Source organism: Bos indicus x Bos taurus, chromosome 7 (assembly GCF_003369695.1).
Source record: "Bos indicus x Bos taurus breed Angus x Brahman F1 hybrid chromosome 7, Bos_hybrid_MaternalHap_v2.0, whole genome shotgun sequence".
Classification (NCBI taxonomy): Eukaryota; Metazoa; Chordata; class Mammalia; order Artiodactyla; family Bovidae; genus Bos; species Bos indicus x Bos taurus.
Genome location: NC_040082.1, coordinates 109,116,654 through 109,139,020, shown reverse-complemented (window position 1 = coordinate 109,139,020; position 22,367 = coordinate 109,116,654). Strand labels below are relative to the sequence as shown.

At 41.0% G+C, this 22,367-nt stretch overlaps 1 protein-coding gene across 4 annotated transcripts in view; it reads left to right on the top strand.

Annotated features, from left to right (window-relative positions):
- Positions 1–22,367, top strand: part of RNF130 (ring finger protein 130) — a 185,122-nt gene that overhangs the window by 137,992 nt on the left and 24,763 nt on the right. For 2 of the 4 annotated variants that reach the window (XM_027548473.1, XM_027548472.1), the window contains exon 8: positions 5,451–5,467. The exons of 1 other annotated variant lie outside the window; for it this stretch is intronic. In XM_027548473.1, the coding sequence (XP_027404274.1) occupies positions 5,451–5,466 (16 nt within the window). In that variant the 3' untranslated portion in view covers position 5,467. Of the gene's footprint in view, positions 1–5,450; positions 5,641–22,367 lie in introns of those variants that run through there. One more of the 4 variants, XM_027548470.1, reaches the window with a different exon arrangement.

The following is a 22,367-nucleotide window of genomic DNA, read 5'->3' as shown; positions in this document are numbered from 1 at the left end:
AAGCAACAGTTAGAACCAGACATGAAATGATGAACTGGTTCAAATTGGGAAAGGAGTACGTGAAGGCTGTATATTGTCACCTTGCTTCTTTGACTTCTATGCATAGTACACATCATGGGAAATGCTGGGCTGGATGAATCACAAGCTGGAATCAAGATTTCTGGGAGAAGTGTCAACAGCCTCAGATATGCAGATGATAACCACTCTAATGGCAGAAAGCAAAGAGGAACTAAAGAGCCTCTTGATGAAGGTGAAAGAGGAGAGTGAAAAAACTAGCTTAAAACTCAGCATTCAAAAACTAAGACTATGATGTCTGGTCCCATCGCTTCATGGCAAATAGATAGGGAAAAATTAGAAACAGTGACAGATTTCATTTTCTTTGGCTCCAAAATCACTGGAGACAGTGACTGCAGCCGTGAAATTAAAAAATGCTTGCTACTTGGAAGGAAAGCTATGACAAACCTAGACAGCATATTAAAAAACATACATCACTTTGCCAACAAAGTTCCCATATAGTCAAAGCTATGGTTTTTCCAGTAGTTATGTACAGATATGAGAGTTGGGCCATGAAGGTTGAGCACCGAAGAATTGATGGCTTTTGAACTGTGATGTTGGAGAAGACTCTTCAGACTTCCTTGGACTGCAAGGAGATCCAAACAGTCAATCCTAAAGGAAATCAACCCTGACTCTTTATTGGAAGGACTGATGCTGAAGCTAAAGCTCGAATACTTTGGTCACCTGATACGAAGAGCAAATTCATTGGAAAAGATCCTGATGCTAGGAAAGACTGAGGACAGGGGGAGAAGGAGGGGCAGGATGAGATGGTTGGATGGCATCATCAGCTCAATGGACATGGGTTTGAGCAAGCTTCGGGAGATAGTGAAGGACAGGGAAGCCTGCCGTGTTGCAGGCCATGCGTCGCAAAAGTCAGACACAAGTGAGCAACTGAACAAGTTATATTGAACTTAAATTCCCAAAGTATGTTTTCTGCTATGTTTTATTATTTAAGTAAACCTTGTTAAATCTCAACGTTTACCAGCTTACGTTTACATAAATCTATTTTTCCCTCAACATAAGTAAATATTTATTTGAAATGTTTTTATTTGAGGAATAAGTTATAAGATGTGGATGATGTAGGAGAGATTTTGAGTTGACTGGGCAGTTCAGCTAGGTATTCTCTACAGCCCTTTCTTAGTTCCTGGATTCTGATGCATAGAAATCATGTTCTGAGATTTGCAGAGGGGTGTAGACTAGCATTTAAGATTCAGACAGTCTCAGCGGGAGGAAATGAATCTGATGTGCTTGACTTGTTGAAAGAATGGGAGCAAATTTGAAATCCTGTAGCATAATTGAAGACCAAGAAGTCCTAGCTCTGCAGCAAGTCCATTGGGCTTCAGTGTTCTTTTTGAGCGATCCTCCTCTGAGTTGTTGTGGTAGAAATATATAGGCCAGGTCAAAGGAATTGATGTTTCTGTTTTACTCTCTACTAAGAGTATTTCAGTATTTCTGAATTGTTTTGCTCAAGCTTTTTTAAGAGGAACATTGACATATTTCAATATAAAAGTATCTGAAAACTTAATCATTTCATTTGGGGATATTTACCTTAGAAAAGAGGAGACTGAGGTGAAGTAAGAGGTGTTCTCAAGTATTTGCGGGACTTTCAAAGGTGAGAACAGCTACTGTTGATTGTGCGCCTACCAAGACCTTACTCCTTTGTGGGACTCCGTTATTACCCACATTGCCCCCAGTTAATACTTGTAGTAGTCCCAAGGTGACTAACCAGTGCCTACAGAGGGTAATACTTCCTATGTAGCTCTGGAGGCATCTACAGGGAGGTAGGTTTCCATTTAATGTAAGGAAGAACTTCCTGCCAGTAAGAATTTTCCCTCCATGAAAATGAGCTGTCTTAAAAGCTAATGAGCTTGCCAGGAGTTGCTTATTCAGATGGAAACTATAAGGCAGGAGCTGTATGGAGGCAGATCTTGAGTCAGATTGGCAAAGACAATGGCACTCCAGTACTCTGGCCTGGAAAATCCCACGGACGGAGGAGCCTGGTGGGCTGCAGTCCATGGGGTCGCAAAGAGTCGGGCACGACTGAGCGACTTCACTTTCACTTTTCACTTTCATGCATTGAAGAAGGAAATGGCAACCCACTCCAGTGTTTTTGCCTGGCGAATCCCAGGGACGGCAGAGCCTGGTGGGCTGCCGTCTATGGGGTCGGACACGACTGAAGCGGCTTAGCAGCAGCTGCAGTTTGAGTCAGACAGAAGTTCTAAGACTCCTTCTAGTTCTCAGAGTTCCTCTTGAATTGTCTGTCCTAAATGATCCCTTCCTGGGAGAGATCAAAACAACGGTCTCAGCTGGCTAGCCCTCATCGAATCTTCAGGGTCAAGCAGTGTTTTTAAAACTTTTTAAAATCATCTCCTACTGTAAGAAATACATTTTCTATTGTGACCCAGTACTCCCACATGTATGACTGAAACAGAAGTTCCACAGTTTTCCTTACTACACACAGATCTTTTCTTCTCTGTGGTTTCTTGTTGTTAATATGGGTCATGAACTCCTGCATTGATTTTATGATCCATTAATAGGTTGCCGCCTGCAATTTGAGAAACACTAAGCTGAAGAATTTTGAATTTTTAGTTTTCAATCTAATAACCTCTTTTTTTTTTTGACTGTGCTAGGTCTTGGTTACTGTGTGCAGGCTTTCTCTAGTCGCAGCAAGCAGGGGCTACGCTCTGACTGTGGTACACAGGCTACTTCTTGCAGCGGCTTTTCTTGTTGCAGAGCACAGGCTTTAGGGCCCAGGCTTCAGTAGTTGTGGCTCCCAGGCTCTAGAGCACAGGCTCAGCAGTTGAGGTGCGTGGACTTAGTTACGCGTGGAATCTTCCCAGCCTGGGGATCAAACCCGTGTCCCCTGCATTGGCAGGCAGATTCTTTTCTTCTTTTTTAATTCTTTTATTTTGCTCTTCCCAGCATCACCTGAGATCTACATTTTTTTACATTGGAAAAGACCCTGTTGCTGGGAAAGACTGAGGGCAGGAGGAGAAGGGGACAACAGAGGATGAGATGGTTGGATGGCATCACCGACTCAGCAGACATGAGTTTGAGCAAACTCTGGGAGATAGTGAAGGACAGGGAAGCCTGGTGTGCTGCAGTCCATGGGGTTGCGAGGAGTTGGACACGACATAGTGACTGCACAACAACAGCACATTCCTTTGATGCCAGGGTTGTGGGTTCCCTTTACATTCTGAGCAGGCAGACTTTTAACCACTGGGCCATCTGGGAAGTCCTCAACCTAATAACTTGCTCACACTGGCACACATATCTGATTGTTTATTTTCCTGAGACAGCTTTTTTTGTAGGAGTGTCAGCAAATACTTGTCCCCAGCCTCACCATGAATACTCTTCTTTCTTTGAGCATTTAGTTCTCCTTTTAGCCACAGTAAGCCCGAGATACGAACACAAAGGAGTAACCTGAGGCCCAGGGGGGCTGAGTGACCTCCAAGAAATGCCATGGGAGGAAGGGCCTGGGATTCCAGCCCAGTACTTCTGGTTCCAAGTCTTTATACTTCTTTTCTTTGACTACTCCAGAGGGCCATTTAAGGGTTCCAAATAATATGGTTGAAAAAGATTAATTTGGTTTTCTAAAAACTCAGTGACAAAAAAGAAGATTAAAGCAGCAGAACCTTTGATTGGGTTTCTGTCTTTGTCGGTCTTTTTATTTTTCAGAAGTGCCTTTAATGTTTGGCTTCGTCGGGTTTTTTTTAAATACTTACAAGTGTTAGTCATTCAGTCGTGTCCAACTCTTTGCAACTCCATGGACTGTAGCCCACCCGACTCCTCTGTCCATGGAATTCTCCAGACAAGCATACTGGAGTGAGGTGCCATTCCCTTCTCCAGGGTATCTTCCCAACCCGGGAATGAACCTGGGTCTCCCGCATTGCAGGTAGATTCCTTACTGTCTGAACCACCAGGGAAGCCCCATAATTACTTAGAAAGGCAGCAAAAAAAATAAGTTTAAAAATCTTGACTCACCCATTAAAAGTCCCTATGCCTACTGAGGAAATAATATAAAAAACAACATGTTGTATTAAATATAAACTGTAATAAACAAGTGTAGAGCCTCATTCACAGTTTCTGTGAATGACCCTAACCCTAAGCCTTCCTTCCATTCGTGAGGCACCATCTCCCAGCTTGAGGCACCAGGCCTGCCCTGCAGGAGCCCTGGGGTGACAGGCTGCAGCGCTCTCTGTACCCAGTGCTGTATCTGTGCCAGGGCAGTATGGCATGAGTACCACACAGAAGCAGAGGAGCTCCCGCTCCTCCCCTGAGGGAGGCAAAAAGGCTTCCTGGAGGAAGTGACTTAGAAACCAGGCCAGGCATCATTAAAACAAAGGTGCGGGAAAGCAAGGCAGGTTCAAGGAGTTGTGTGGTTTGATGTGTCTACTGTAGGTGATGGCGGAAGTAGGCAGACTATGGAACTTGGACTGTGGGTCTTTTTTGTTTTTTGTTTTTTTGGTAACCAGCAGGTTATGTCTAAGGCTTTTCAGTAAAAAGAAAATTGCTAATGACTGAGAAATTGCTTTGGCATGGTAGAGACCAAAAGCAAGAAGGTAGGTTAGGTAAAAATACGGAGCTGAAGGAGAAAGTCAGGACGATGGGGAAGAGATAAAACAGGAAATGCTGGAGAGCTGTATGATGACCAAAGAGTAAGTGATTTGGATCCAGAGTGTGGATCTGGAACTCAACAGGCAGAAAAGAGAGCAGCATTGAAGATAAGGTATATAGAAACCAGAGCAATGATCCAGACTCTAGAAGGGTTGAGGAAGCCAGAGCAGTCCCACACCGCCAGGCTACAGAGGGACAGCTTTAGCCTGAGGGTAATGCAGGACACTTCAGATGTCAAGTACCTTCAGGCACCTGGTTTAGGGGGACACACACACACACACAAAAAAAATACATGCACATTAAATCCGTGAGTTCCTGTAAGAAAGCCTTACACCCCTGGGAGTCCGTACTCCTCAAATCTTATTTCAAAATAAATAAAGACATGTTTGTTTGAGGTATAAAGGGAGAGCGTATTTTAAAGACAGCAGCTACAGATCTCAGGGCCTTCGGCGTTTAGAACACGTGTTCAAACCAGGACAAGTTGTAAATTTTATAATTGTCCCCACATTTTTTAAACAAAATGCTATTAACCTGTACTTTCCCCTGCCTTCCTTTTGGAAGTACTAACACACTTTTAAGTGATTGAGCCACTTAACCGCAGATCTGAAGCTGCTGAGTTCAGGAAATGCTGATGGCTTACTGGCTTGACCAAACTGCTCTGGGAAATACTTGGGGACAACCCAGCCCACCATTCAGTTAGAATTACTTTCTGTTTTAAAAATTTGACAAATACCCTTTAACTAATTCTTGACCTCTCTTTTTCTCCTTTTATTCCATAGGGTAGAATGGTTTTGAAGAAAGAAAAACACTGCTTTCTGACTGATTGCCTTGAAGGAAAAAAGAACCTATTTTTGTGCATCATTTACCAATCATGCCACACAAGCATTTATTTTTAGTACATTTTATTTTTTCATAAAATTGCTAATGCCAAAGCTTTGTATTAAAATAAATAAATAATAAAATTAAAAAGCTGTGTTGTCGAGTATTATTCAACCACTTGTGTTTGGAAGGCTGATTGGGAGATCACATACCCATTTCATTTGTGTATGTTTCAGAGACAGAAGGTGCTCATACTCTCCAGGGGAGGAACAGCAATGCTATTTCTTTTGATATTTTTATGTTGGCTCCTGCAGTTTCCAGATAGGACCCAGGTGTGGGGACACCCTGTGTAGCGATGCCCCCTCGGGCCTTGAAATGACTTACTCCATTTTATTTTCTTCAAGATTGCCATTCACTCTCTGATACTTTCTTAATTGTTTATGGTCGATCTGCCTCCTCCAGCATGTCAGCTCCACAGCCACAGGGACATTCAACTGTGTCTCTTCCCGCTGTAGCCCTGGTACCTAGTAATGTGCTTTGCACATAGTAAGTGCTCAATAAATACTTGATGAGATGAAAGGATGAGTGTACAAAAAATTTTCCGAAATCCATGCTGTTAGTAATAAATTGTATCTGTCCGAGATTTTTTTCCCTAGTTTACACAGTGTTCTGTGCAGGCGGGCGTGCTGCGCTTCATCTGTGGCTGCACGGTGGCACGCTCTGGTTGTGGTGAGCGGGGACTCGGCGTTGCAGTCCCCGGGCTTCTCACTGCTTGCTTTCTCCTGATGCAGAGCCCAGGCTCTAGATCTCAGCCTCAGTAGTTGTGGCCCACGGCTTAGCTGCTCTGCAGCATGCGGAATCTTCCTGCATCCGGGGTCAAACTTGTGTCCCCTGTTTTGGCTGGCAAATTCTTAACCATTGGACCACTGGGGATGTCCTGTATCCTTCTAAAAACAGTAAATTCTAAAGTTGGATGAGAATAATTTTACATGTGTAAATGTAATTTTTTGCATTATTTGTAAGGAAGCTGTTGACATACTTTGTTATATGAATCAATATGATAAACTTGAAGGGATTATCAGGATGTGTAGCTGTTTTGAGCAGTCAGTTCCCAACCTTCCACCTCAGCATACCTCAGTTGAGAGTATTCCCATTAGTTACAGACCCGCTAGAGCAGTCATACTTACATCAGTAGGGGGCTGAAGATTCTTTTTTTTATTAAGATGTAATTCACATACCATGAAATTTACCTTTTTAAAGGTAAGCTATCTCCGTGTTTTTTTAGCATAGTCACAAAGTTGTACAACCATCACAACTGTCTTAATTCCAGAACATTTTTATCATCCCAGAAAAAAGCCTCATACCCTTTCACCCCTGACAGCCCAGAAACCACTAATCTACTCTGTCTCTAAGGGTTTGCCTGTTCTAGGCATTTTGTATAAATAGAATCATTCACTATGTGGGTTCAGTGTTTGGGTTCTTTCACTTCCTATAATGTTTCAAAGTTCATCCATTTGCAGCATGTATCAATACTTTGTTCTTTTTTGTAACTGAATAATATTCCATTGTGTGAACGTGTTAGTTGCTCAGTCGTGTCCAACCCTTTGTGACCCCATGGACTATAGCCCGCCAGGCTCCTCTGTCCATGGCATTCTCCAGGCAAGTATACTGGAGTGGGTTGCCATTTCCTTCTCCAGGGGATCTTCCTGACACAGGGCTGGAACCTGGCTCTCCTGCATTGCAAGCAGATTCTTTACCATCAAGCCACCAGAAAAGCCCCATTTCATTGTGTGGATGGATAGATAGGTAGATAGATACTGCATTTTGTTCATCCATTCATTGATGGATGTTGTGGGTTGTTTCCACATTTGGTCTTTTATGAATGGTTCTATCAATATGTGTACTCAGATTTTCGTGTGAATGTATCTTTAATTCTCTTGGATATATCCCTAGGAGTAGAATTGCTGGAGTATATGTTAACTCTAGGTTTAACTTGTTGAAAAACAACCAGACTGACCTCCAGGCAGCTGTACAATCTCACTTTCCTGCCAGCAATATATAGGTGCTCCTGTTTCTCTGCCTCCTCACCAGTGCATATTTTCATTTTTCTAAAAAATTTTGCCATGTCTAGTGGGTTTGAAGTGGCACCTCATTGTGGCTTTGATTTGCATTTTTCTCCCTGGCAAGAATACTGGAGAGTCCCATGGACAGAGGAGCCTAGCGGGCTACAGTCTGTAGGGTCTCAAAGAGTCAGAGACAGCTGAAGTGACTGAGCACGCACACATGAAAAATTCTAAGGACATTGAACATCTCTCATGTGCCTGTTGGCTACTTGAATATCTTCTTTGGAGAAATGTCTATTCAAGTCCTTTGCCCATTTTTAATTGAATTATTTGTCTTTTTATTATTGTGTTCTAAGAGTTCTTTATAAAATCCAGATCCAAGGCCCTTATCAGGCTTCCCTGCTCAGATGGTAAAGAATCCACCTGCCATGTGGGAGACCTGGGTTCAATCCCTTGGTTGGGAAGATAGATACCCTGGAGGAGGGCATGGCAGCCCACTCTGGTATTCTTGCCTGGAGAATCCCATGGACAGAGGAGCCTGGTGGGCTACAGTCCGTGGGGTCACAAAGAGTCACACACGACTGAGTGACTAAGCACAGGCCCTTATCAAATATATGGGTTGCAGATATTTTTCTCCTGTGAGTTCTCTATTCACTTTCTTGATAGTATCTTTTGAAGTACAAGTGTTTTTGTTTTGGGGGTTTCTGTGGGGAACTCCAATCAGTCTATTTTTTGTTTGGTTTGTGTTTTGGGAGTCATATCTAAGAAACCATTGCCTAATTCAAGGTCACAGAGACTTCCAAGAGTGTTATAGCACTTATATTTAGTTCTCTCATCCTTTTTGAGTTAATATATGTATATGGTGTGAAGTAGAGGTCCAACTTCTTTTTTTTTTTGCATGTTGGATATTTATTGTCCCAGTACCATTTGTTGAAGAGATTATTCTTTTTTCCCAGATGAGTCGAGGCACTCTTGTCAAAAGTCAGTTAAGCGTAATACATGAATTTATTTCTGGACTCTGGGTTCTATTTTATTGGTCTCTATGCCTGTCCTTGTGCCAGGATCACGTGGTATTGATTATTGTTACTTTGCAGTAAGTTAGAAATTGGGAAGTGTGAGTCCTCCAACTTGTTTTCTGTTTTTTTTTTTTTCCCCAAGATTGTTTTGGCTGTTCAGAACATTGCATTTCCTTGCATTTTCATATGAATTTACAACAGTTTTTAATATCTGCCAAAAAAAAAAAAAAACACAACCACTTGGGATGTTGATAGGGATTACCTTAATTTGCAAGTCATTTTCAGGTGGTAGAGTCATCTTAGCCACCTTTATCCTTGCAACCTTGCTAAACTCAGTTACTAGGGCTAATAGTTTTCCAGTGGATGCCTTAGAATTTTCTATGTACAAGATTGTATCTGCAAAGAGAGATCGTTTTAGTTTTTCATTTCCAGTCAGGCTGCCTGTTATTTCGTTTTCTTGTTTAATTGCTCCTGGCTAGAGCCTTCATCAGTGGAATGTTGAGTAGAAGTGATACAAGCAGACATCCGTGTTTTGTTCCTGATCTTAAGGGAAAAGCTTTCACCCTGTCACCGTTGAGGATGATGTTAGCTGTGGGATTTTCGTTGACATCCTTTTATCAGGTTGAAAAGTTCCCTGTTGCTTCTAGCTTGTTGAATGTTTTTATCATAACATTGATAAACATTAACATTTTATCATAACATAACACAAGTTTACTTTTCCTATGCCTGTTAAGATGATTGTGTGGTTTTTGTCTTTTATTTTATTAATATGGCATATTACATTAGTTGATTTTCATATGTTGAACCAACCGTACATTCCTGAGATAAATCCCAGCTGGTCGTAATGGGATTGTGTTTTTATAAATTTCAGAATTCAAGTTGCTAGTATTTTGCTGAGCATTTTTGTGTCTACATTCAATGAGGGATATTGGTCTGTAATTTTCTTGTGATGTCTTTCTCTGACTTGTTATCAGTGTGATGCTAGCCTTAATTACGAAGTGTTTCCTTCTCTCTTGTTTTTTGAAAGTGTTTGAAAAGAATTGGTGTTAATTCTTAACTGGTAGAATTCACTGGTAAAGCCATCTGATCGTGGTCTTTCCTTTGTGGGAAGTTTTTTCATTACTGATATACTCTCTTCTTTTAGGCCTATTCAGGTGTTCTATTCTCGGTAACTCAGTTTCAGTAATTTGTGTCTCTAGGAATTTGTCCATTTCATCTAGGTTATCTAGATGAAATTAGATTACCTGGCATAAAGTTGTCCATAAGATTCCCTTATAATCCTTTTTATTTCTTCAATGTTGATAGTAATGTCACCTCTTTCATTTCTGATTTTAGTAGCTCGAGTTCTTTTTTCCTGGTCAAAAGCATATGCACTGAACATTTATGCATGGTTTAGCTAGTTATGCCTAGATAAAGGTTTGTAAATTTTGATCTTTTCAAGGAACCAACTTTTGGTTTTATTGCTTTGTCTATTTTTCTACTCTATTTTATTAATTTTCACTCACATCTTTATTCTTTTCTCCTTTCTGCTTACTGTGGGCTTAATTTTTTCTTCTCTTAAAGTGAAGATTATGTTATTGATTTCAGATCTTTCCTTTTTAATGTATACATTTTAGCTATAAATTTCTCTGAAACACAGTTTCACCCATCCATAAGTTTTGGTACGTTTGGCTTGTATATCATTCATCTTAGGAATATTTTCTAGTTTCCATTACGGTTTTTCTTTTGACCCATTGGCTATTTAGGACTGTGTTGTTTAAATCCCACATATTTAGTAATTTCTCAAATTTCCTTCTGTTGTAGAGTTCTAACTTCTTTCATTTTGGTTGGATAACGTATTTTGTATTATTTCAATCATTTTAAGTATATTGAGGCTTGTTTTATAACCTAACATATGGTCTGTCCTGGAGAATGCTGCGTATACACTTGAGAAGAACGTGTATTTTGCTCTTCCTGGGTGCGTGCTCTAGGTCTAGTTGGGAAATAGTTTTATGCAAATCCTCTGTTTCCTTCTCCATCTTCTATCTAGTTGTTCTGTCAGTTATTGAAAGTAAGGTATTAAAGTCTCCAGTGATTACTGTTGAACTGTTTATTTTTCCCTTTGATTGTGTCTAATTTTGCTTCATGTGTTTCAGGGCTCTGATGTTAAGTGCATATGGAGTTAGAAGATTTTTAAAAGCTGCACGCATTATTCATTACATCTTTTTTGTTCATTGAGCTTCACTGGTTCAGTGGTCCTCCTGACATTTATAGCTAACTCTAAATACTAGAGTGTGTTTGCTGAGTGTGTTTCACCGTACCCTCCAGAATGGGCTCTGTTGCCAAGACATTTTCCTCAATACCTACAAAATTGTTTTCACTTAGTAGTATTTTCGTAAATCAATAGTATAGTTTCTCCCCACCTTCCTTTATCCAATGGACATCAAATGAATCGTTCCCTCTCCTCTATTTCCCATTTATGGTGAATTATTTTCCTTCATCAACAATCAGAAGATGTAGGACTGTTTAATGCCAGTGTTACTGTTTTATTACTGTCCTTTCACCCTTTTCACATTATTTCAAGTTCTAGCAGAGAGTAGGACTAAAAAAAGTAGTGCTATTTCGGCCTAATATAAAATTTTTACAAAAGAAACAAAATGAGTGAATTACTAGGATATGGCTTTCCATTAATCTTAGAGAAAATTTGTCATCATCCATTGAAATTTAAACCTGCTGTATTGTGGCTTTGAGATTGAACTGACATCATCAAGTTTTTACGTCTCAAGTATTCATGGTCTCAGTGCTCTTTTTTAAAGCATGGGATCTATTCCTTAGAACCAGAGTTAGAATTAGCATCAAAATGCAATTGCTTATGCTTCATGGGCATGGTGCTATCAACTAAGAAATCAACTTTATGGTTAAAACAATGTATGAAATTGAATAATTTCTTGTTTACTGTTTTAAAAATTATTGAGTGATTGGAGATTCAGTTCAGTTCAGTCTCTTCAGTCATGTCTGACTCTTTGCGACCTCATGAATCACAGCACGCCAGGCCTTCCTGTCCATCATCAACTCCCGGAGTTTACTGAAACTCATGTCCATCAAGTCGGTGATGCCATCCAGCCATTTCATCCTTTGTCGTTCCCTTCTCCTCCTGCCCTCAATCTTTCCCAGCATCACGGTCTTTTCCAATGAGTCAACTCTTCACATGAGATGGCCAAAGTATTGGAGTTTCAGCTTCAGCATCAGTCCTTCCAATGAACACCCAGGACCAATCTCCTTTAGGATGGACTGGTTGGATCTCCTTGCAGTCCAAGGGACTCTCAAGAGTCTTCTCCAACACCACAGTTCAAAAGCATCAATTCTTCGGTGCTCAACTTTCTTCACAGTTCAACTCTCACATCCATACATGACCACCGGAAAAACCATAGCCTTGACTAGATGGACCTTTGTTGGCTAAGTAATATCTCTGCTTTTAAATTGCGATCTAGGTTGGTCATAACTTTCCTTGCAAGGAGTAAGCGTCTTTTAAAAAATTTCATGGCTGCAGTCACCATCTGCAGTGATTTTGGAGCCTCAAAAAACAAAGTCAGCCACTGTTTCCACTCTTTCCCCATCTATTTCCCATGAAGTAATGGGACCAGATGCCATGATCTTAGTTTTCACTTTCCTCTTTCACTTTCAACAAGAGGCTTTTTAGTTCCTCTTCACTTTCTGCCATAAGAGTGGTGTCATCTGCATATCTGAGGTTATTGATATTTCTCCTGGCAATCTTGATTCCAGCTTGTGCTTCTTCCAGCCCAGCATTTCTCATGATGTACTCTGCATAGAAGTTAAATAAGCAGGGTGACAATGTACAGCCTTGACGTACTCCTTTTCCTATTTGGAACCAGTCTGTTGTTCCATGTCCAGTTCTAACTTGCTTCCTGACCTGCATATAGGTTTCTTAAGAGGCAGGTCAGGTGGTCTGGTATTCCCATCTCTTTCAGAATTTTCCACAGTTTATTGTGATCCACACAGTCAAAGGCTTTGGCATAGTCAAGAAAGCAGAAATAGATGTTTTTCTGGAACTCTCTTGCTTTTTCCATGATCCAGCAGATGTTGGCAATTTGATCTCTGGTTCCTCTGCCTTTTCTAAATCCAGCTTGAACATCTGGAAGTTCACAGTTCACGTATTGCTGAAGCCTGGCTTGAAGAATTTTGAGCATTACTTTACTAACGTGTGAGATGAGTGCAATTGTGTGGTAGTTTAAGCATTCTTTGGCATTGCCTGTCTTTGGGATTGGAATGAAAACGGACCTTTTCCAGTCCTGTGGCCACTGCTGAGTTTTCCAAATTTGCTGGCATATTGAGTGCAACACTTTCACAGCATCATCTTTTAGGATTTGAAATAGCTCAACTGGAATTCCGTCACCTCCACTAGCTTTGTTTGTAGTGATGCTTCCTAAGGCCCACTTGACTTCACACTCCAGGATGTCTGGCTCTAGGTGAGTGATCACACCATTGTGATTATCTGGGTTGTGAAGATCTTTTTTGTACAGTTCTTCTGTGTATTCTTGCCACCTCTTCTTAATATCTTCTGCTTCTGTTAGTCTGGAATAAATATGGCATTTCAGAGTTTTTAAACTGTTCTTGGACAAACTTGTAATGTGTGAAGCATGGGTGGTTTCATTTTTTATACACACACCCATAGTATTTTTCAGGAGTATTTTATTTCAAGGAAGCTTCAGTGTTTACAATAGACCGAAAGTGGGTAAGAATTTAGTCCAAAGAGCCTCCAACAGGAATGTAGCTCACTTGATCCTACCCAACAACTTCAGTCAGTCCTGAAGAAATTAAATCTGATTTCTCTTTGGCCAGCTGGGTTGTAACTTTAAACTTTTTAGTAGTTGAGAAAAAAAGTCCTGACGGTTCCTTGACTTTTTATCTACCAAATTATTTGGTTATTCTAAATTCCTTACCAAGACAGTTTAAGAATAGAACTTAATGGCAACAAATCATACAGGGAATCCAGTTGAAATAGAAACTGTCATTCTAGATCTCTGCTATGAATCCAGATAGGAGAAGACTTAACAATAGCTAGCAGTTCAGATCGCAGGATGTGCCGAATACCATGCTGAATGGTTTAGGTGCGTTATAATTTTCATCTTGGCAGCATCCCAATGAAAGAAAGGATAGCTCTTTTTTCTCTTAGAAATTTTTCTCTTTAAGAAACTGCAGCGTAGAGGTCAAGTGACCAAGATTGCTCACCTATTAAGTGGCAAAGTCAGAAATGAGACCCTGGCAACCCCGGTCATTGTTCCTAGCTGCTGACCACCTCCCCCCTTTAATCCGTAATAACACAATAACAATAGCTAACCTGTAGTGCTTACTATGTGACAGGCACTCTTCTAAATATTTTGCATATGTTAACTTATTTAATCCTTGCAACAATCCTACTATTAACCCCATTTTACAGGTGAGGAAAGAAGCTTAGAGAAATCCAACAACTTGCCAAAGCTAAAATGTTAGTATGCAGTTGCAGCAGACAGTCTGGCTCCAGTATCTGTGGGCTAACCCCCTTTCTGTTTTTGTCGCTTAGAGAAGCTTGCCAAGTGGAAGGCAGACTACAGGGCGTGCTGACCACTGGACCCGTGTATGCAAAGTAGGAAAGGCTGAAAAGTGTGATGGGCTTGGATTTGAGACACAAGCAGAATTGGTGCGAGAGGCTTCCTCAAGCTAGATGGTGATGCTCTGCACGGAGTGCGGGCTTTTCAATGGGGAGAGTATGAAAAGGTTTGTGCATTTTAGAAGGTGTGAATTAGATGCAGCCTGGCTCCTGAAGTTAAAATAATGAGGTCACTAAAGAAAGCAGCTAAAGTTGTCGATTTAGAACATTACCAGCTTAGAAACAGCTAGCCGATAAGAAATGGGATGAAAACTGTTGAGTCAGTGATGTGGGGAAGATTCTAGAAGCCTCATAAGTAAAGAGACCTTTAGGAAGAATTCACTCTGTACAGCAGAGCTTTATCAGTGTATATATGCCCTCTCAACAGTACTGCTCAAAGAGAAGTTTTGAAATTGTCTTGGGGAAATACTTTCTTTATTGAGGAGTCTAAAAACAGGTAGTACTTCCCTATAGCTCAAACGGTAAAGAATCTGCCTGCAATGCAGGAGACCAAGGTTCGATCCCTGGGTCGGGAAGATCCTCTGGAGAAGGGAATGGCAGTCCACTCCAGTATTCTTGCCTGGAGAATTCCATGGACAGGGAAGCCTGGCAGGCTACAGTTCATGGGGTCGCAAAGAGTCAGACATGCCTGAGCGACTCACACACACACACACACACACACACACACACACACTAAAAGCAGATGTAAGTATCAGGAGCTAGGGCAGCAGCTGAACCTGAGTTTGGCCTGAGTATAGGTAGGGTAATGGCAAACCCACGTGAGGAAAAGATGCCCAGGATGGGTGTGCTGTATTGGCGGCAACAGCTTGGCCATTCTTTAATGAGGCTTCAGAAAACAGAAGAAATCTAGTAAATCTGTTAAAATTATTTAACTCCTTTACTCTTGTTTTCATTTTTTCTTTTAAGTAATACTTAAAAGTTTTTCATTAAAGTTCCTTTTGGGGAAGTTGTTGGGTGGTCTTTCTCATCCTGAGTGGGGAAGCTAAGGCACCACTGCCCTCTGCCTCCAGGAGGCGCCTGCGCCTTCAGGCTGCCGCTAACACTCATGGAGAGGTTGGGTGCCTGGCCAGAGCGGGGCCCACCCTGACCCTTCCTCCAGAAGGCTTCTCTCCTCGTGACCTCCACACAAGCACGCTGCCACACATGACTAAAACAAGAACAACTTACACACACGGACAATGAAGAATCATTCAGAAATCAAGGAGCAGGTGCTTTCATTTTTTTTAACCTTTTATTTTGTATTGAGGTATAGCCAATTAACAAACAGTGTTGTGATAGCTTCAGTTGAACAGCAGAGGGACGCAGCCGTACATATACCTGCGTCCGTTCCCCCCCAAACTCCCCTCCCCATCCAGGCTGGCATGTAGCATTGTGCTATACAGTAGGTCCTTTCTGGTTATCCATTTTAAATATAGCAGTGTGTACATTTCCACCCGAAACTCCATAACTATCCCTTCCCCCCACCCTTCCCCCAGCAGCCATAAACTCCTCAAAGTCTGTGAGTCTGTTTTGTAAGTAAGATCATTTGTATCATGTCTTTTTAGACTCCACGTAAAACAGATATGACACTTCTCCTCTGACTTACTTCACTCAGTGTGACACTCGGTCCGTCCATGTCACTGCAAGTGGCATTATTCTTCTTAATGTCTGAGTGATACCCCGTTGTATGTACGTACCGCATCTTTATCCGTTCCTCTATTGATGGATGTTTGGTGGCTTGCGTGTCTTGGCTACTTTAAACCGTGCTGCAGTGAACATTGGTATGCCTGTATCTTTTCGGGTCATGTTTTTCTCTGGGTGTATGCCCAGGAAGGTCATATGGTAGCCCTATTTTTAGTTTTTTAAGGAACCTCTATGCTCTTCTCCATAGAGACTACCAATTTACATTCCCACCAACAATGTAGGCGGATTCCCTTCTTTCGACACCCTCTTCAGCATTTATTGTTTGTGGATTTACAAATGATTTCATTTCTCTTATGTCCCAGAAAAGAGAGTTTTCTAGGATTTTGCTTCTGGTCACACACATATCATAACTATAATATAGGGAAGTTGTGTCTTAGAGGGTAGGGGTAGTTTATAAAGGCAAAAAAAGTGTCACTCAAACTACATTTGGGAAAACCTCTCAAATCCCAGTGACATGCTGACAAGGGATACAGAAGATTGAAGCTTACTGAAGAAGCATCAGAGTCCGAGACTCTGTCAGTCTCCCGGCGGGCAGACACTCCTGGTGTGGGGTGACAGGCTGACTCATCCCCACTATTAAGTGTTCTCTCTTCCCCCTTCCTCTTCCGCCTTTCACTTCTGGCATTTTTTGTTGATTGAGTATAAATGCAAGTTGAAACTCAGGCTCCCACTCTCTAAACCGGGCTGGAATCCTCTTCAACAGAAGTATTCGTGTGCATTCTAGGACAGACCGAAAAGGTCACAGCAGCAGAAAATAGTATTTAGGTTCCTGTCCAAGAACAGTGATAAGCTTTGGTTGAAACAGTTTGAATTTTATTGACCTTCTGAGTACTTGACTTTCACAATCAGCTAAGTTAACTGAACACCCAAAGCGCACCTCCTCGGTCCCATGGACTGATGGGATCCACACATTGAAATATGTAGTCAGGCAACTGAGGTGTGAATCCCAGGCCAGCCCCTTTGTGCCTGGGTCAGTCACTTAGCCTCACAGCCTCAGTTTCTCAGCGGGGGAATGGAAGTTACGGTAGCCACACAGGGCTGTGAGAAATAAATTTGTGAACGTGCCTGGCATATAGTGTCACCCAATAATGTGTGTTTCTTCCTTCTTCGTATGGAAAGATGGACTGATCCATAAAAGTCCTTCCTAGTATTGATGATAGGAGGGCCTTGCTCAGGCATCCTTCAGACCAGGAAAGGCCCCACACTCCCGAGGTTTTAGGACTGGTCTTCTCTTCTATGCTTGAGTCCGTCAGGCTCCTCTGCCTCTCCCTCTTGTCCACCCATGGTCATCTTTATCAAAGAACAGGGGCCCCAGGTCCAGGGAGGAACTCATGCAGCCCTCAGAAAGGTCTCTGGGAAAAGCTGTCTCACTTCCAGCAGTGATCTCTGTTTTACACAAGGAAAGCTTTATGTGAAAATTCTGATCATTTGTCATTTTTCAACAGGTACAGCCACCATTAAACCCGGAGCTTTGCTGCTTATGAGCAAATATTTGCATCTGATCTAGAAATGGGGCCCACTGTTAGGCTAGAAATGATACAGATAAAATAGGAGAGAAGGGAAGGCGATTGTAGTAACCCTCATCCACAGTAGCTTACACATCCACAGGCAGTGTAAGCAGTTAGCCTCACTCCCAGTGAACTCTGATGCCTCCAGGTGAGGTAGACTTGAGCATTGACAAGATAAAGTTTGTAGATTACATTGTTACATTATAGGAATGTGAGGTTTCCACAGTGAAAGGGATTCTTAAAACTTGCCAGGTCCTTTAGTTACTTTGTAGTCTGACTCTATTACAGCACTGAGTGCTGAAAACTTGTGCCTTCACTATGTTCTTTTTTTAATTTCTTGAAAGAGAAATAGGAATATTGTACTTTTTAAATCCAAGTTGTTACCAGGGCCTTGGGAAGTTTGTGGAGGCCTTTGTAAAGGCCTTGGGAAGTTTTTGAAGTTTAATTTCAAAATTTTTATAGCCTCAGAAAAACTATACCTTCTCATTTTCTATTGCCATTTCTTATGCAGCATAAGAAACAAATCAGTTGATGGTGTTGCAACTAGGGATCTTTAAATTTCTTTTAAATATTTTCTGCAGTTTGATCATAATTATATTCTAAGTTATGTTTTAAGAGTACAAAACTGAAAGAAACTTCATTTTGGATTCAGATTTACTTGTATTCAACTTCTAGCTGTATGGTTCTGAGCAAGTTTCTTAATCTCTCTGAGCCTTAGTTTCCCTCTCTATGAAATAAGAATAACTTATCTATCTTGTTAGCTTGTTATGAAATTGTATATAAATGTTGTTTTTCCTTTTATCCCCTATCTCTTGTACTTAGAAATCATCTTAAATTATTTTTCTAAGTAAATATGTACTTGGCTTTTAAGAAGTCGAAAAAGTACAGAAGGGTATAAGGTGAAAAGGGCGTCTCCCTGCCTCCCAGTGCCCCGGGCCTCATCCAAAGGTCTCTGTTGCCTACATGTACAGTTCCAGAGAGAGTTCTGCAGGTAGAAGCCTATTCCTTCACATGTACCTTTTTAAGACAGTTATTAGCATCATATATGCATTGTCCGTCCCCCAAAAATCTCTCCTACACGTAGTTTTAAATACATTATCTATCAGTCACCGATCTGTTAATTTACCTTCAGCCCTGTGCTAGGTCGCTCAGTCGTGTCTGACTCTGTGCCCCCACAGACTGTAGCTCCTCTGTCCACGGATTCTCCAGGCAAGAATACTGGAGTGGGTTGCCATACCCTCCCCAGGGGAGCTTCCCACCTTTAGCCCTAAAGGGAAAAAAAGTACATTTCTAGGGCTTTCTGTCAAACAAAAGAATTCCTATCTTACTTATATCCACAAAAGAGAGTTACATGACAAATTAGCATAGGATGTTTCAAAAATTAAATGTTAACATCCCCAAAGAAAACTTTATACCTTTGAAGTCCAGAAATCTCAGAAAGGGACTCACAAATACTTTCACAAGACTCTCTCATGGTTTCATTCGTAAGCAATTAGGACTTACGCTTTCGTGAATGTCTCCTGTCTTCATTTTAATACTTGTAGTGCTCCCTAAATGACTCTACAGGATACTGTTTCATTTTTGCATCTGCCTCAACTATTCCTTAACTATCCGAATTCCTTTTTACAAAAGCTTGCAATGTCAAGGCTGTTTGCTAGAACTGAATCAGAAAACATATACTTAAAATTTGAGACCAAAAACATAGGAAACAATATTATATAGGAAACAATCCAGAAAAGATACACAGACCATAAAACTCTTCTCCCCCAATATTTGGAGATTATCCCACATCAGTGCATATAGATCTGACTGCTTTATTTTCTTTAATATGAAAAAGTGCATCGTGTAATGAATCCGTTCTCAACTGATGAACATTTCAGTTACTTAAAATCTTCATAACCTTTATGAATGTCATATAACTGCCAAAAATCAATGATAAACAGAAATAGCAACTGGTTTAATTTCTGGCTTTTTCATTATTTATTAGTGTGAAGGCCTTCTTTATTTCATGCTGAAATAATTCCAAGTTAAAATTATTTCAACACTAGCCTCAAGCAAAATCTCAAAAATGACAGAATGATTTCTGTTCATTTCTAAGGCAAACCATTCAATGTCACAGTAATCCAAATCTATGCCCCAGCCACTAATGCCAAAGAAGCTGAACAATTCTATGAAGACCGACAAGACCTTCTAGAACTAACACCAAAAACAGATGTCCTAAAAAAAATAAAAGATGTCCTTTTTATAATAGGGGACTGGACAGTTAGAACTAGACGTGGAACAACAGACTGGTTCCAAATAGGAAAAAGAGTACGTCAAGGCTGTGTATTGTCACCCTGCTTATTTAACTTCTATGCAGAGTACATCATGAGAAACGCTGGACTGGAAGAAGCACAAGCTGGAATCAAGATTGCCGGGAGAAATATCAATAACCTCAGATACGCAGATGACACCACCCTTATGGCAGAAAGTGAAAAGGAACTAAAAAGCCTCTTGATGAAAGTGAAAGAGGAGAGTGAAAAAGTTGGCTTAAAGCTCAACATTCAGAAAACGAAGATCACGGCATCTGGTCCCGTCACTTCATGGGAAATAGATGGGGAAACAGTGTCAGACTTTATTTTTTGGGGCTCCAAAATCACTGCAGATGGTGACTGCAGCCATGAAATTAAAAGACACTTACTCCTTGGAAGAAGAGTTATGACCAACCTAGATAGCATATTGAAAAGCAGAGACATTACTTTGCCAACAAAGGTCCGTCTAGTCAAGGCTATGGTTTTTCCTGTGGTCATGTATGGATGTGAGAGTTGGAGTATAAAGAAAGCTGAGCGCCAAAGAATTGATGCTTTTGAACTGTGGTGTTGGAGAAGACTCTTGAGAGTCCCTTGAACTGCAAGGAGATCCAACCAGTCCATCCTAAAGGAAATCAGTCCTGGGTGTTCATTGGAAGGACTGATGCTGAGGCTGAAACTCCAATATTCTGGCCACCTGATGCGAAGAACTGACTCATTAGAAAAACCCTGGTGCTGGGAAAGATTGAAGGCTGGAGGAGAAGGGGACAACAGAGGATAAGATGGCTGGATGGCATCACTGACTCAATGGACATGAGCTTGAGCAAGCTCCAGTAGTTGGTGATGGACAGGGAAGCCTGGCGTGCTGCAGTCCATGCAGTTGCAAAGATTCAGACACGAGCAACTTAACTGAACTGAACCCCCTTCAGGGCATGTCTCAGTGACTCAGGCCTATGCCCCTGTACTAGCCCCTACTTTTCCCTGAAGAACATCCTGGAAACTGAGCTCACCAAGGACCTCTGGAAAAGGAAAGGCCAGCCAAACCATTCTGTTCAAAAGAAACCACAGTCTCAGTACCATAGACAAGCATAAGCAGTGCACAACTCAGACCCCAAGCTTAAGTTATAAAAAGATTTACTTTGAAATTATTTTACTTACCAAAAAAAGCACACAATTCCTATCACCCAGCTTCCTCTAATGTAAAAATCTTATATAATTATAATTCAATTATGTAAACTCAGAAATTAACATTGATACAATACTATCAGCCATTTACAAATCTTATTCAAGTTCCACCCAGTGTCCCACTAAAATATTAATAGTACAAAGACCTCTAAAACATGCAAAATTGTGGCAGACTCAAAACACACATCATTCAATTCTCTTTATATAAAATGTCCAGAAAAGGGAAATCAGTGGAAACAGAAAACAGATCACTGGTGGCCTAGGGCTGGGACCATGACTGGGATGGTGGTGTTCAGTCTCTAAGTCCTCTCTGACTCTTTGCAACCCCATGGACTGCAGCATGTCAGGCTTCCCTGTCCTTCAGTATCTCCTGGACAGTCCATTGAGTCAGTGATGCTATCTAACCATATCATCCTCTGCCACCCTCTTCAACTTTTGTCCTCAATCTTTCCCAGGATCAGGGTCTTTGCCAGTCAGTCAGCTCTTTGCATCAGGTGGCCAAAGTATTGGAGTTTCAGCATCAGTCCTTCCAATGAATATTCAAGGTTGATTTCCTTTAGGATAGACTGGTTTGATTTCCTTGCAGTCCAAGTGACTCTCAAGAGTCTTTTCCAACACCACAGTTCAAAAGCATCAATTCTTCAGCACTCAGCCTTCTTTATGGTCCAACATTCACATCCATACATGACTACTAGCAAAACCATAGCTTTGACTAGACAGAACTTGTCAGCAAAGTGATGTCTCTGCTTTTGAATTCACTGTTTAGGTTTGTCATAGCTCTTTTTCCAAGGAGCGAGCATCTTTTAACTTCATGGCTGCAGTCACCATCTACAGTGGTTTTGGGGCCCACAAAAAGAAAATCTGTCACTGTGTCTATTTTTTCCCTTTCTAATTTCCATGAAGTTATGGGACCAGATGCTATGATCTTAGTTTTTTGTTTTTGGATGTTGGTTTTTTTTTTTTAATGTTGAGCTTAAGCCAGCTTTTTCTCTCTCCTCTTTTACCCTCATCAGGAGGTCTTGAGTTCCTCTTTGCTTTCTGCCATTAGAGTGGTATCACCTGCATATATGAAGTTGTTATTTTTCCTCACAATCTTGATTCCAGCTTGTGATTCATCCAATCCGGCATTTTGCACAAAGTAATCTGGATAGAAGTTAAATAAGCAGGATAACAATATACACCTGTGTCACACTCCTTTCCCACTTTTGAACCAGTCAGTTGTTCCATGTAGGGTTCTAAAAGCTGCTTCCTGACCCACATACAGGAGACAGGTACGGTGGTCTTGTGTTCTCATATCTTTAAGAATTTTCCACAGTTTGCTGTGATCCACACAGATGATGAAAATGTTTTAAAACTGAACTTGGTGAAGTTTGAAAAGTCGGTAAATTTGCCAAAAAGCATTGAATTTCACACTTAAGATGGGTGAATGTTATGGTATGTAAATTATACCTCACTAAAATTGCTTTTAAAAAACAGTACAAAGAGAG